The sequence below is a fragment of the Macrotis lagotis genome, chromosome 4 (assembly GCF_037893015.1).
Source record: "Macrotis lagotis isolate mMagLag1 chromosome 4, bilby.v1.9.chrom.fasta, whole genome shotgun sequence".
In the NCBI taxonomy this organism is placed as follows: Eukaryota; Metazoa; Chordata; class Mammalia; order Peramelemorphia; family Peramelidae; genus Macrotis; species Macrotis lagotis.
The window spans coordinates 31555619-31570092 of record NC_133661.1 but is presented as its reverse complement, the minus strand read 5'-3'; the positions used below and the strand labels follow the sequence as shown (position 1 = coordinate 31570092).

The 14474-nt window shown below is 44.3% G+C and overlaps 1 protein-coding gene across 11 annotated transcripts in view; it reads right to left on the bottom strand.

The window, feature by feature from the left end:
• COL13A1 (collagen type XIII alpha 1 chain) overlaps nt 1-14474 on the bottom strand; it is a 115989-nt gene that overhangs the window by 44189 nt on the left and 57326 nt on the right. For 10 of the 11 annotated variants that reach the window (XM_074232442.1, XM_074232439.1, XM_074232438.1 and 7 more), the window contains 2 exons: nt 4809-4853; nt 3952-3984 (listed from right to left, as the gene is read on the bottom strand). The exons of the other annotated variant lie outside the window; for it this stretch is intronic. In XM_074232442.1, the coding sequence (XP_074088543.1) occupies nt 3952-3984; nt 4809-4853 (78 nt within the window). The remainder of the gene's footprint in view (nt 1-3951; nt 3985-4808; nt 4854-14474) is intronic. 11 annotated transcript variants of the gene reach the window in all.

Sequence of the window (14474 nt, the reverse complement as noted above, 5' to 3'; positions counted from 1 at the left end):
AATCTTCCTCTTTTCAGTAACTATCCATGGTTCTTATATCTGCCCTCTGAACCAAGTTGAAGAAGCAGACTCATAGATTTTCAAATATTTGAAGGTAGCTGTTGGGTCCCTTTGGTCTTCTCTTTTTTTGGGGTTAAATAACCCGGTTCTGTCTTTTAATTTCTCCCTTTTCTCTTGACTTCTCAGTTCCCTCTTGGGCCTAGTCTCGAGTAATTAGAATGTAAGCTTTTGGAGGGAAGGGATTGTCTTTCTCTATGCTTGTTAGCAAATCCTTCTCTCTATGCTTGTTAGTAAGTCCCTCAGTCCTTCTTTCCTCCTCTCCTTTTTTTCCATCCTTCCCTCCTTCCTTTCCACTTCCCTCCCTCCTTCCCTCCCTCCTTCCCTCCTTCCTTCCTTCCTTCCTTCCTTCCTTCCTTCCTTCCTTCCTTCCTTCCTTCCTTCCTTCCTTCCTTCCTTCCTTCCTTCCTTCCTTCCTTCCCTCCTTTCTCCTTTCTTAAAGCCCTTCCTAACATTTGACACTAAAAATGGAATACTCTCCTCCAGATGTGATCCAAGCACGTTGGAGGACAATTAGTTATCATTTTCCTCATGCTGGACACTATACCTATAGTTAGGAAGTCAAAGACCACATTTTGTCTTTGTTTTGAAGTGAAAGATGAAAGTGAGCATATGTTGTTTTGGACTTAAAGTCCGTGACTTTTGTTCTCTTAGCTTCTCTGGGCCTCAGTTTTCTCAACTCTAAAAAGGGAGTTGGATTCTAAGGCTCCTTCTGATCTCCATCAGAGATCCTATGAGCTAGAAGTCTGATAAAACCCATTTCCATGAATAACATCGATGGAGACAGGGACAGGAACTGTCCAGTGGAAGGAGATCCTGAAAAGACTGAACAGAAACCATCTGGACATGACAAATTGAAAGTCCTCTTAGGGTTTGGAGTAAGGGGTCTTGTGTTCAGATCTACTGCTTAGTAGTTGTGTGATCTTAGACAAATGTCTTCCCTTTTTCTGGATCTCAGTTTCTTCCTTTGTAAAATGATTTTGTTGGAGAAGGAAGGACAAAAAACAATTGTGGGACTGGAGGAGCTCCACAACCACTTGTAGCTCTAAATTCTAAGGCATTCTCCTTAGGTTTCCTTTCCATTAATTCTGTGTCTATTCTGTTGTCTATTCTGACATACGGATTACTTCATAAAAAGGTAAGTTCCTTGAGGTAGGAGCTCTTTTTTGAGCTTGGAGAAGTAGCTGGCACATGGTAATGACTTAAATGCTTGGGGATGGGTTAAGGGAGCCTGTTTCCAATTCAGATTCTGAGCCCTACATCTGGTCCTTTCAGTTCCATATTTCCAACTCTATATTTTGACTTGTCGTCACTGTATTTTGGATTCCCTGATCCCTGAGGACTGGAAGTGTAGCTCTGATCTTACTACCTAAACCAGGGAGGGCATCCTCAAGCCAGGCTAAGACTTTTCTCAATTTGCCACACTCCATCCAAGCCCCTTAGAAATCATCTAATCCAGGGATTCTTATTATGGGGTCAATGGGCACCCATGCCATCTGTGAATAGACTTCAAGTGGTCTGTGAATAGGGACTGGAAAAAATCATGCTTATTTTGATATAATTGGTAATCCTGTATATCTCATTTTATGCATTCAAAAGCATAATTCTGAGGAGAGGTCTAGAAGTTTCCATCAATAACAACCATCACCCACATACAGAAGACTAAGATCCTCTGATTCCAACCCTCTTATTCTATGGAGATAAAGGAAACTAAGTTTTGGAAAATGACAGTGATTTGCCCAAAGGTAGGTAGGGTAGTAAGTTGCTAAGGCTGGATTAGAGCCCAGGTCCTCTGATTTCAAATCTGGGATTCCGAGATTAGAGACTGGGTCAGGAGAAACTGGGTTGATTTTTGAGTTCCTTTACCCAAATTCAACCCCATCAGGGTTGCATATAGGGACTGGGGTGAGTGGGGTCATGGGGAGAAATGATACCTGACTGGCAATGGAGAAAAGTAGAGGGAGACTAGTTGAAGGATAAAACAGCCACCAGGGTCAGATAAGTGGCAATGGGTTTCCAGGAGACAAAACAGAAAAATGATTGTGTACATTGCCTAGTAGCAAACTTGTTGGAGAAGTCCAGGGCTATGGAGCTGAGCTGCTTTTGCCATCAGTGCCCCCTCAGATACTTGGAAAAGAAAAGAAAGCCCAGAGCAATTATAAGAATTGGGGGCAGCCCTGCCAAGGAAGCTTAAATCAGCTGTGACAATACCTTGGCTTCAGTGGATTCTGGCTCACCCTGGGATCAGGAAAGATGGGAAAAAGAAGGAATGAAGGAAAAAAGGGAAAGAAATTCAGAGGCAGAGGCAAGGAATATCCTGGTCTTTCAGAGTGATGTCCAGGGATCCTCTTGGAATGAGTTCAAATTCCACTTTGATGCATACTAACTGTGTGACCATGGATAAACTTCTCAAGCCCTCACTGTCTTCAAGCCTTCCTGAGGCTATAAGTTATAGATGAAGTGTGGATCTGAATCTGTGGCAATTATGCAATGGGACTGACTCTAGCCCCCCTCCTCCACCTCCCCCCAAGCCTTCTTGCCTTGGTTGAATATTTTCCAGTGGGAACAACATTGATATAAGTCATCTTTACTGCCTTCCCCATATGGGGGAGCCCCAGTGCCTCTTGAAGGAGCATGTGGATGATCATACCCTTGATTTGGAGCTGGAATGGACAGCTGAGATTTTCAGTCTCAAACCTCGTTCAGAGGAGGAATCTGACATTCTTCAAAGCAAAGTGATTTGCCCCAATTTCCAGATGTAGGTGGCAAAGTCAAAATTTGAACCCATGACCTCTGATCATCCATATCCAGGACTATAAGGACTGTTATCTCAGGTACAACTATGTTATTTGTGGAACTGCTGAGAAATTCCAACAGGAATGAGCAACCCAGAAGGCATGGTATCCCTAGGGGAGGTTCTAGCTGGGTAGAAGTCAGTTGGATTAGAGAAGAGAAAGGATACATGGGAAGGGGAGGAGGCAGAGAGCCTATCTGGATCAGTTTATGTCCAATGAAGGAACATAGGTGAGCATTTGGCAAACCTGAAGGTGCTAGAGCTCAATAGCATCTTAAGTTCAATTCTGACTCTGTGACTCTAAGCAAGTCACTTCACCCTGTTGGCCTGTTTCCTCATCTGTAAAATGAGCTGGAGGAGGAAGTGCAAAGCAGTCCAGTTTCTCAGCCAAGAAAACCCCAAATTGAGTCTCAGAGAGTAGGACATGATGGAAACTACTTAACAACAAAAGGGGGAGTGTAATTTAGGGGGAATATGCATGGTGTGAGTGCTTTATAGGCTTGCAAAGTTTTATAAATATCATTTCATTTGATCTTCACTCAGTGCTATTTCACTCAACTATTTTTACAAAAGAAGATACTGAATCAGAAAAGTAATGTAACTTCCCCAGGTTCACACAGGTAGCAAGCTTTTGAGGCTGGATTTGAACTCAAGTCTGACTCCAGGACTCTTTGCACTGTGGTACCCCCTAACTTCAAGATGCTTCTCCTCCAATTAGTCTAGGAGGCTGGTAGAACAAGTGATAACTCTCTATTTTTACTGATGAGGAAACTGAGGCACAGAATGGGAACATGAGGAAGCCAAAGGTCACCCAGAAAGGAAGGGGTTAAGGGATGAATTTGAGTTCATTCACATCTTCAAGGGCTCTGCCTTTTCTCCTTGATCCAGTATCTGGGCACTGCTCCTAACCTGCCCCTCCAGATGAAGGTTTTTTTTTTAGCAAGGCAATAGGGTTAAGTGACTTGCCCAAGGTCACATAGCTAGTATTAAGTGTCTGAGGGCAGATTTGAACTCAGGTCCTCCTGATTCCTGGATCAATGCTCTATCCACGTATCCCTCTAGCTGCCCCCCTTCAGATGATGTTTTAAAGTCAAACTGACCTTCATCCCGAAGGCAGCTGTCCCTGGAGCCCCCTGACAGAGAGAAAAGACAAAGACATTTATGGGAGGAAAGAGGACAAATGAGAAAGCAGAACCCACTCACACCATGCATATTCCCCCTAAAACCCTGTCTCTTCTGGTCCTCCAAAGTGGGGCCACCTAGGCAGTCTGCCATTTCTGCAGTGGAGCAGGGGTGGGGGGTCAGATGAGGTGCCCTCATGAGGGAAGGGAACACCATAAAGAAAAGCCAGGCAAGGCTTCTGGAGATGAACCTGCCTTTCTCTCTGCCCCAGCTCAAGTCCCCTCGAGAGTCCTTGGGTGGGTGGGGATTCTCTCTCAGGTCCCAGGGTGATTCCCAGTACTGTCAATGGGGAAATTTGGGCAAAGGAAGCTCAGGTTAGGATGCAGGGAAGAGGAGAGAAGGTGACCAGCTAACCAGAGAGCCACCAGCTCCTTCTCTTTTCAGACAAGTCACCTGGGACTCCAGGTTTGATAGGAAGGAAGTGAAAGTTAGGGAAGATGATCAAACCAGATCTTTGGGGGTTTTCTCAAGGGCTGGCAGGGGTGAATGTAAGACAGAACCTTCAGGGAGAGGGCTCTGAAGAAGCTCTAAGATGGCCAGCTCCAGTTTCTGCGGACTTCGGGGCATATGGAGTGATTTCCTCACAATCCATCTATGTGGGAGACTCTACAGTTATCATTATGTCCATTTTACGGATGAGGAAACCAAGGTCCAGAAATGGGAAATGATCTGCTCAAGGACACACACAGCAAGCTAGGGTTAGAGCTGGGATCAGGTAATGAGGGAGAGAGAGAGAAAAGGTAGGGAAAGTAGCAGAGTTCATTCTGAAAGATACCTTGTGTCCGGGCCTTCCTGGCATCCCGGGCATGCCCCTCTCCCCCTGAAGTAAGAAATGAGAAACAAGAGTGAGAATAGAGACACAGGCACCAAGGTTGACCAGTAAGCCCTGTCCGGGATGCGCCAAAGGTGCTTTTGCCAGAGAGAGCTCGGGTCAGTCCCTCGCAGATACCATGATCTTAAGAAGAATTCACATTTCTATGACGATTAAAGTTTGCAAAACACTATCCTCCTGTTCCTGCAACATAGGATGGACAGGGCTTCTTGTACCCACTTCCTAGGGGAGTAAATTGAGGCTCAGAGTGGATTCAGCTAGAAGGGTCCCATCTCTCCAAGACACTTTTCACTACTCCATGTGTGACTGAAAGACCTGACTGGACCCAGATCCACTCCCAGTTGGTGGATTGAGGCGCAGTCTCCAGAAAAGTCTCTGTTCTGTTTCAAGAAGAGGAGGGATCCTAGGACCACAGTTTCAGAACTGGAAGGGACTTTGGAGGTCAATCCAGAACCACCCCCTCTTTTTACATATGAGGAAACTAAGGTTCAGAATAGCAACTGAGCATCCTTTCCACTCTCCCTAGGGGAAGCTGCTTCTCCTATAATTTGCCTTGAAATATAATCCCCCCAAGCACCAAGTGAACCCTCCCTGAAACTCCCATGGTGCTTAAAAGAACTATCCTTTTTTTTTTTTTTAGGTTTTTTTTTGCAAGGCAAATGGGGTTAAGTGGCTTGCCCAAGGCCACACAGCTAGGTAATTATTAAGTGTCTGAGTTCAGATTTGAACCCAGGTCCTCCTGACTCCAGGGCTGGTGCTTTATCCACTGCGCCACCTAGCCGCCCCAAGAACTATCCTTTCAAAAAAAATCCTGAGAGGATGAACTCTATTAAATAGAGAAGAAAATAAGTTCAGGTTTGAAAGGTCCTCTGGTCCCAAGACTAGTCCTACAGTATCTGCTTGAGTTGGTGGCAGCAGTTTTCTCATCTTTTTGTCTGAAGTCAGGGGGCGGCAGTGTTCCTAGGTTGGTCTACCCCAAGGGGCATCTGGGTATTTGTCCAGGGGCCTGTGGGGCCACCTACATCTCCCCAGGGTAGGGGGGAGGAATGAGTCATTCTGGCAGCTCCCCCAGCTTCTGCCCCTACTGATACAATAAATGCCTTTTGACAGATTGACTCACATCGTGGGAACTTGCCCAGTGAGCTTGGGAGAGGTTTCCAATTCTTCCCACATCCCCTTCATCACCTGACCATCAATGTTTTTAAAGTAGCAGGATTCCTCGGTTGTCAATGAGGAAAAAGAGATAGAACCAGTTTTCTTTTTCTGGGGGGACAATTTTCAGGCTGAAGAGATTGTCTTCATTTTACAGATGGGGAAACTGAGGCCTGGAGAGAAGGACTGCTGCTGGGAATCAACAGAAGTCCTCTTGCCTCCACATTCAGTCCTTGTTCTCCTACCTTGCAATTATCACCAATTATTTTTTGTTGAATAGAAGGAAAAGGAAGCCATGGGAGGCCCGATTATTGCTGTTTGTCCTTCATGTTAAGACCATGATGTCAGGGAGGTGATGCCATGACAAGCACATGAACCGGACTTGAGTGAGGGGTGTTTGTGCTAAGTCACCAGCCTCATCTGGGTCCAGGCTCTGTATGCAAGGCAGTTAGGGTTAAGTGACTTGCCCAAGGCTACACAGCTGGGGTCTGAGGCTGGATTTGAACTCAGGTCCTCCTGACTCCAGGGTTGATTCTCTACACATTGCACCACCTAGCTGCCCCTGGATGGCAAGATGGGTATCATCAGAAAACTATAACTCAACATTTCCATACACTGAATCCTTACAAGAAACCCCATTGTTATACCCACTTTGCAGATTAGGAAACCACATTCCCACCGCCTAATGCATAAATATAGTCATACCACTCTCCAGATCAAGAAACTTCAATGACTCCCTGTTGTCCTTAGGGCAAGATATAAACTCTTTTGGCAGCTAAACTTTTTCACAATCTGCCTCTGGCTTTTCTTTCCAGGCTTATTGTACATCCTTCCCCTTCATCAACTCTATTTTCCATTCAAATTTTCTGCTCATCTAGGAGATCCCATCTCCCATTTTGCCTTTGTTCCACTGTCCACCATATGAGGAAAGCCCTTTGTTTTCATGTCTTAGGATACCCTCCATCTTTGAAGGCTGTTCCCACATCACCTCTTAGATGAAGCTGTCCTACCCCCAAGTTGCTTGTCTTTTCTCCATATTTATTTGTATGTGTAGAAGTTGCTTCTCCCAGATAGATTGCAAGGTTCCTTGAGATTAGAGATGGTCTCATTTTTGTCTTCACATCTAACCTGGTTGATAGGAGGTACGTAAGCTGATCCCCTGCCCATCCTGCTATCCCCTTGTGGCTCAGCTGGAGGGGGGGAAGGGGAGCATGGAAGAACAAGGCTGCCATTCTTGGGGCAGGAAGACCCCAATTTGAGAATCACTAAGCTTGAGAGTCCACCCAGCGGGGCTAAGACAATCTGACTATCATTAATGCCTTTTTCGGGAAAACCAGAGTCATCAAATGGTGAATCAGACCCCACTCCCTCTGCAGATGATTCCTGGGGCCCTCCCTTAGTCCCTGCCTCCTTTCTCCTTCATTTCTGACCCTTCAAGACAATGGTGAGGTCAGTGTTGGGAAGTAAAACATGACCTCCCCCTCCACCCAATAGCCCCCATTTAGTCACAATGACCTATTCACCCCAACTTGCCTCTGCTTCTCATTCTGGAAATGACCAAGTTCCTCTAAACCCATATCTCAAAATTCCCTCTGGGAGGCAGCAGGAAGGAGGGAGATTTCCCTGCTTCACCCTGGTTGTCTCCATAAAGCCTTCCTTCTTTCAAAATAATGCTTCTTAGAAATAACTGCTTGAAGCACAGGTGTGGTCATGCTGCTTTCCTCTCTCAAAAACCTTCAGTGGGTCACTATTACCTGTAGTGCAGAGGGTAGAGGACTGGACCTGAAGTCAAGAAGACTGGACTTCATGAGTTCAAATCCAGCCTCAGGCACTACTACCTGTTGTGTGACCCTGGGTAAGTCACTTCACCCTGTTTGCCTTAGTTCCCTCATTTGTAAAATAAGCTAGATAAGGAAATGGCAAACTATTCCAATATCTTTGCAAAGAAAATTCCAAATAGGGGTCATGAAGAACCAGACATGGTTGAAACAATTCAACCACAATGAAACACAAATGCTTCAGTGTGATGTTCAAGGCCCTTCCAAAGTCTCTCTCTAATTCCTTCAGGGACTCTAAGCAAAATCCAATAACCTAACAAACATTTATTAAATCAGTCAGACACTGCACTAATTCCTGGTGATTTAATTAAGGACAATCTGAACAATTCACTGACCCTTGATCTCTACCTCAGTCTAACCCCTCAGCTTCTGAGTAGAGTATTTTTGATAGTAAAATGTCAAAAATACAAAGACTTGAGGGCAGGAAGTCCTGAGTTCAAATCCAGTCTCAGCTATTTCCATTTTGTATGACCCTGAGCAAGTCACTTAACTCCTCTGTGCCTCAATTTTCTCATTTGTAAAATTGTTATGTTATCTAATCCACAGGATTGTTGCAAGGTTTAAATGAATAAAAAATACCAAAAGTAGCTTTAAACTTTAAGACATTGTATAAATGCTATTACTATTATATTATTATATTATTATCATCATCTAGTGCCTTAAACCCAACTCCTCATCTCTGCCTATGGAAATCCTGACTCTCCTAAATTAATCAGATCTTGCCTCAGACATTTACTAGCTATGTGACCCTAGAAAATCACTTTCTCTCCACCTGCCTCAGTTTCCTTAACAGTAAAAATGGGTTAATACATCATCTACCTGCCAGGTTTGTTCTGAGGATCAAGTGACATAATAATTGTAAGATGCTTAGTATGGTGTGTATATAGTAGGCATTCAATAAATGCTGCTTTCCTTCCTTCCTCCAGTTCAGGCCACCTATTTGAAAAAGTCCCTTCTGAAGTCTGCAGTAGAAAAGTGACCTTTCTGTGTTTTTTCTGTTTTAACCTTCTCCTTCATCCTACTCTGCATCAAGCTCTTTATTTTGTTTTGTTCAGAACTGTGGATTTTTTGTGCTGTTTTGCTTTGGTTTTGTTATAAGGAGCTCCCCAGTGAGGAAAATCTCTTTTGCAATACAGATCACCAAATTCTTGGCCATTTGAGAGTCTTAGAGTGTTTCTTTGGGGTGCTGAGAAATCACATGCATCCAAGGCAGATCTTGAATCCAGGTCTCCTATCTACTTATTATGACTTTTGTCATCAAAATGATTATAATTATGGCTAATACCTATAATAGATGACTTATAGAAGGCTTCAGGTTTTGAAGGTTTTATATACGTTTTCTCTTTTGATTTTCATAAAATGCTGTTATAATAAATAAATATTATAACATATATGTTACATATTATATGTGTATACATATTTTATATTAGCTGCAAAGCTAATGATTGATCAGAGTTTTTTCTTTTTTCCTCTTTTTCTCTCTCTCCTTCCTTCCTTCTTTCCTTCCTTCCTCTCCTCCCTCCCTCCTTCCTTCCTTCATCCTTCCCTCCTTCCTCCCTTTCTCTCTCTCTCTCTCTCTCTCTCTCTCTCTCTCTCTCTCTCTCTCTCTCTCTCCTTCCCTCTCTTCCTCTCTCTTTCTTTCTTGGTTAAGAGCTGTATCTCATGTTTCATCTTTGTTGCCCTGGAACCCAGCCCAGGGGCCGGTGTTTGTTGGATGGTTGCTAAGTATTTGCTGATTTGATGTGAGGCTAGATCACCTTGGGAGGTTCCTACAAGTCTCACAAAGAGCCCTCCTAGGTTGTACCTTTGAGGTGCTCCTGCAGGCTGTTCATAGGGCTGGGTGCCCCGCTCATCCTTAGCCACTATTTCCCGAGGGCTTCTCTGATCTGAGGACTCTAGGGATGGGCTGCCTATCTACGCAGGAGGGAGTTAGGAATGGGCCTGGTCCTGTGGTCCCATTTGCTTGCCGTGGCCAGTAGAGGGTAGCACAGGACCTTGGTTGTAGCCCCCACTATCATTAGAGAAGGTCTGGCCCCAGGCTCCCCCCGCCCCTCAACCTTTCCCACTCCCCAATCCCACTGGTCTCCCACTGCCACAAAGATGGTGGCCCACTACCTCTTGCTCAGCTAGAGCCATATGGGTGGTTTTGGTGGGGTAAATGTGGCCCAGCCATGACTCAATCTTTCCTAGCATTGTCCCATCAGGTCCCTTGTCCATTGGAAGCCAGCTGACTGGCCTTCTAGATGGTCTGGATGTCCTTTCTCTCTTAGACCTTTCAGTTCTATGGGATTCTTCTTCTCTCACCTTGTAGAACACCAAGAAAACATCCCAGAGAACCAAGATGGGGGAAGGAGGCCAATGACTCAATGACTTCACCACTCATGATCTAGCCCAAGATCCCAGAATCCTTGAATCCTGGGCCTAGAGCTGAGAGGTCTCTCAGCGACCAGCTCCTCCAACCCCCTCATTTCATAGATGAGTAAACTGAGGCTCATAAGGTTACATAACAAGTCCAAGGTCACACTGGTGGGGTTTATACTCAGGTCCTTTAACTCTGGAGAGTATTCTTTCCCTAAGGACCAAGGAAAATGAATTGGTTCTTTGTTTTTTTCCTCCTCATAAGAAAAACAGGAGCAGCTTGCGGGGTGCTGAATAGAGGTTGGGCCTAGAATCAGGAAAACCCGAGTTCAAATCCATCTCAGATACTTAACTAGCTGTATGACTCTGGACAAGTCACTTAACTCCTGCCTACCTCAGCTTTCTCAAACAAGCACAACAAGTCATCAAAATGGTAGACTGCGATAATCATTACAGGGCTGTTGTAAGACCGAATGAGCAAATGTTTGCCAAGTGTCGGTTATTTAATAAGTATTTCACAAATGCTTATTCCCTGCCTCTTCAGCTTGTTGGGGTGGGAGAGGACATTGAAGCTATCATTTAAATTATCCTTTATTTTTCAGTGGGTTTGAACTGGAGCCTGGTCTTGAGTTCCAATCTTAACTTTTGTTTGTTATGATCTACATGACTTTGGGGTGGGGTTTCCTATCTGGAGTCCTTAGTTTTTAATTCTCTGTAAAATGAGGGATCTGGACCGAATGGGACTTGATTAAGTTTGTGGCTACTTTCTTTACTGTTCAGTTTTGGCATGCCCTACCAGCCAACTGCTCTGGGAATAATTGCTCCACAGAAGCCTGGGGCCTGCAGCCAACTTTGGGACTGGTCTCTGGGCTTTAAGAAACAATCAGTGAGGTCTTGATCCCAAGTACTTTGAGAAGGTCTGTTCCTGTCACTCCTATGGAAGTATGGGCAACTCCTCTCCAGTCTCTGTAAGCCTCTGGTGGGCTTCTCTCTCTGGGTTTACAATGGTCTCTGATCTGGAGTCTTAGAATAGAAAATGTCGATTCTGAGCAAAGGCAGTTGTGCCAAATGTGCTTATGGTCAAAAGTAAAGAAAGAGGTCAGGGTGGGTGGAGGGAGATAGAAAAGAGAGAAGAGGAGAAGAGAAGGGAAGGGAGAGATAGTAAAGGAAGCAAAGGGAAGGAATAGGAAGGGAAGAGAAGGGATGGGAAGATAAGGGAAGGCTGAGGTGCCTCAATAAAATCTCTGAGATGTATATGAAAGTGCATAGGAGGGTGTATGTGTGATGTGTGTATGTATATTCAGTCATTTCAGTTGTGTCTGACTCTTAGGGAGCCCTTTTGAGATTTTCTTGGCAGAGATACTGGAGTGGTTTGTCATTTCTTTCCCCAGCTCATGTTATAGATAAGGAAATTGAGGTAAACAGGGTTAAATGACTTGCTCAGGTAATAAGTATTTGAGACCAGTTTTGAATTTAGGTCTTCCTGACTCCCAGCCTGGTGCTCCATTCACTTTATTATTTAGTTGCCCAAGAGAAAGATTAATAAAATGGAAAGAGCATGGACTTTGGGATCAAATTCTGATCATGCTCCCCATTACTTTTATGTCCTTGGGAATGGTATTCCCAATGGTATGACCTCACAGAACTTCAGCGATGAAAGGGAATTTGGAGCTTCTCTGTTGTCCAAGGATGGGTTGGGTTGATTTCTCTCTCTGGGTTTACAACAGTCTATGACCTGGAGCCTTGGAATAGAAAATCTCCATTCTACCAGATGTGCTTATGATCAAAGGTAAAGAAAGAGGTAGAGGTGGGGGATATAGAAAAGAAAGAGAAGAAGAGAAAAGGGAAGGGAAGAGATGGTAGGGTTGGGTTATGGGAGGCCTAGAGACTAGAGTGTCCAGGACTTGGTGGTGAGAGTCAGAGTCTTGGTGTACTCTTTCTTCTCTGGTCAGATCACATCCTCAGGTTTGTGTTCAATCAGGTTTGTACTACATTTAAAGAAGGTTGTTGCTAAGTTGGATGGTAATAAGACCAGAGTTCATGTTATATTTTAATCAGCTGAAGAAAATGGGAGTGTTTGGACTGGAGAGAAGACTCAGGGCAGGGGGGTAGGGGATGGACACTGTAGCCATCTTCATTCATCTGAAGGACCATCAGGTAGAAGGAGAATTACATTGTTCTCCTGGGCTCCAAACGTCAGAATAGGAACAATGAATGGAAAAGATGTAAATCAAAAATCTTCTCACATTAAGAGTTGTCCAAAAGTGGACTGGAGCATCTCAGGATGTGGTGGGTTGAACCTGAAATGGTCATTTGTTGGCTGGATCTTCATTTAGGAATAGTTTAGACTGGGTGACTCTAAGGTCTCAACAATCTCTTAACCCTGTGATTCAGTGACCTTGGGAAAGCATGGGGACAGCAGAGAAAATGCTGGGTTCAAGTCCCATCTCTCCCACTAATTTTCTGATTTCTCCCCTCTTCGGCTCTCAGCTCCTTCAGTCATAGAATGTGAAGGTTGGAATATATCACCAAAGGGTCCCACCCAGCTTCAATGCCTGTGGTTCTGTCGGCCGGCGGGGTAAGGGCCCCTTTTCAAATTTCCGCTCATAAAGCTTTTTCCTATGACATGTTTTGACATGAGGCCCTGTCTAGATGTCTCTGATTTTCCATTTCCTACCTAAAAATTTTTCCATCTAAAAAGATTTAATAGCAGGTCCTTCGAAAAAGTCTTAACAAAGCCTTCCTATATGTGTATCCAGCACTTAGGACTGGGAAGGACAGTAGCTACATTTCAGATGTATTGAAATATCATGTCACTTGTGACCTCTGGGTGTAGAATCTTTAGATTATTCAGTAAAAATAGTCATTATACTGAAAAGGAAATTGAGGCCCATGTCCAGTTCAAACTCCTCATTTTGCAGAGAAGAAAACTGAGATCAATGTCCAGTCCAAACCTCTCATTTTTCAGAAAAGGAAACTGAAGGCTCATGATCAGTACAAATTCCTCATTTTGACAAGAAGGAAACCGAGGTCCATGTCCAGGCCTAAACCTCATTTTACAGAAAAGGAAACTGAGACCCATGCTCAGTCCAATTCCTCATTTTACTGAGAAGGAAATTGAAGCCTAGGTGAAACAACTAACCCACCCTAATGGAGGTCCCACCATAAGTGGAATTGGTCTGCCTTGGCGGATTCAATCTCACAAGTATTTTTGAAGTAAAAGAGGGTGAAAAAAGAGAGGATGATCAGGTATGACTTAGAGGAGATTTTTGTACCAGCAAAGTTTGGAGTCTGAGGTCTCTACCATCTCTGAGATCTTGTGAGAAATGAGCTGCCTTGTTCATTGTCACAGAGCTGAGATTCAACAGAGTCCCCAACTCTCAGTCCTTAAAGATAGGAACATTAGATTAGCAGTGACCTGGATTCAGATCTTAACTCTTCCTTTCTAGCTAGCTGTGTGGCCTTGGATAAGTCACTTTCTCTTTATAGATCTCAGGTTCTCTATCTGTGAAACCAGCAGGCTAGATCAGAATTCTCCTTCTAGTGTGACACCCCAGGATGTTTTGACTCACCAGAAGGGGCCCCGTGAACAAGGTTGTATCAGGAAACAGCTAAATTGAACAAGCTGGAACTTCAATGGGCTCTCTGTCCTGGGACAGCTCCAGATGGAAAGGGCCATTCTTCATGGAGATGACAAGGAGGAAGAGGCCAACTCCATGATGCACAAACCCTTGCACGTTTCTCATCCGGTGGGAGAGACTGGCTAATGGGTGATTTATAGGTGGGAGTCCCTGCTGCTCCCGACCCTGGGAGGGTGGGGATTGGGAGGAAACCCATCAAGGAAGAAGGCTTTCAAGGTCAATGCCAGAGACAACTTACATTTCTATAGCTATAGCACCGTGATGTTTATAAATCACTTTCCCACAGTCACTCAGTGAAGTAGGGAGTGTTTTATCCCAATTTTACAGAACACTCATTTTACAGATGAGGAAACTGAGGCAAAGGAAAATCAAGTAACTTGCCCAAGATTCTGTAGGCATATCAAAAAATCTGAACCCTTCAGAGAATCTAATGAAATGGAAATGGAAATATAATGTAATGGAAAGAGTGACTGGACCTTGAATGGGGGGAGAAATTTGAGAGTAAGAGAGATTAAGGTGGAAAGGATCTTAGAAGCCCCCCCAGTCCTATTTCCTTATTTTACATCTGAGAAATTTGAGGCCCAGAGGGGCCAGTAGGTAGAATTCAAACCCATCTCTCC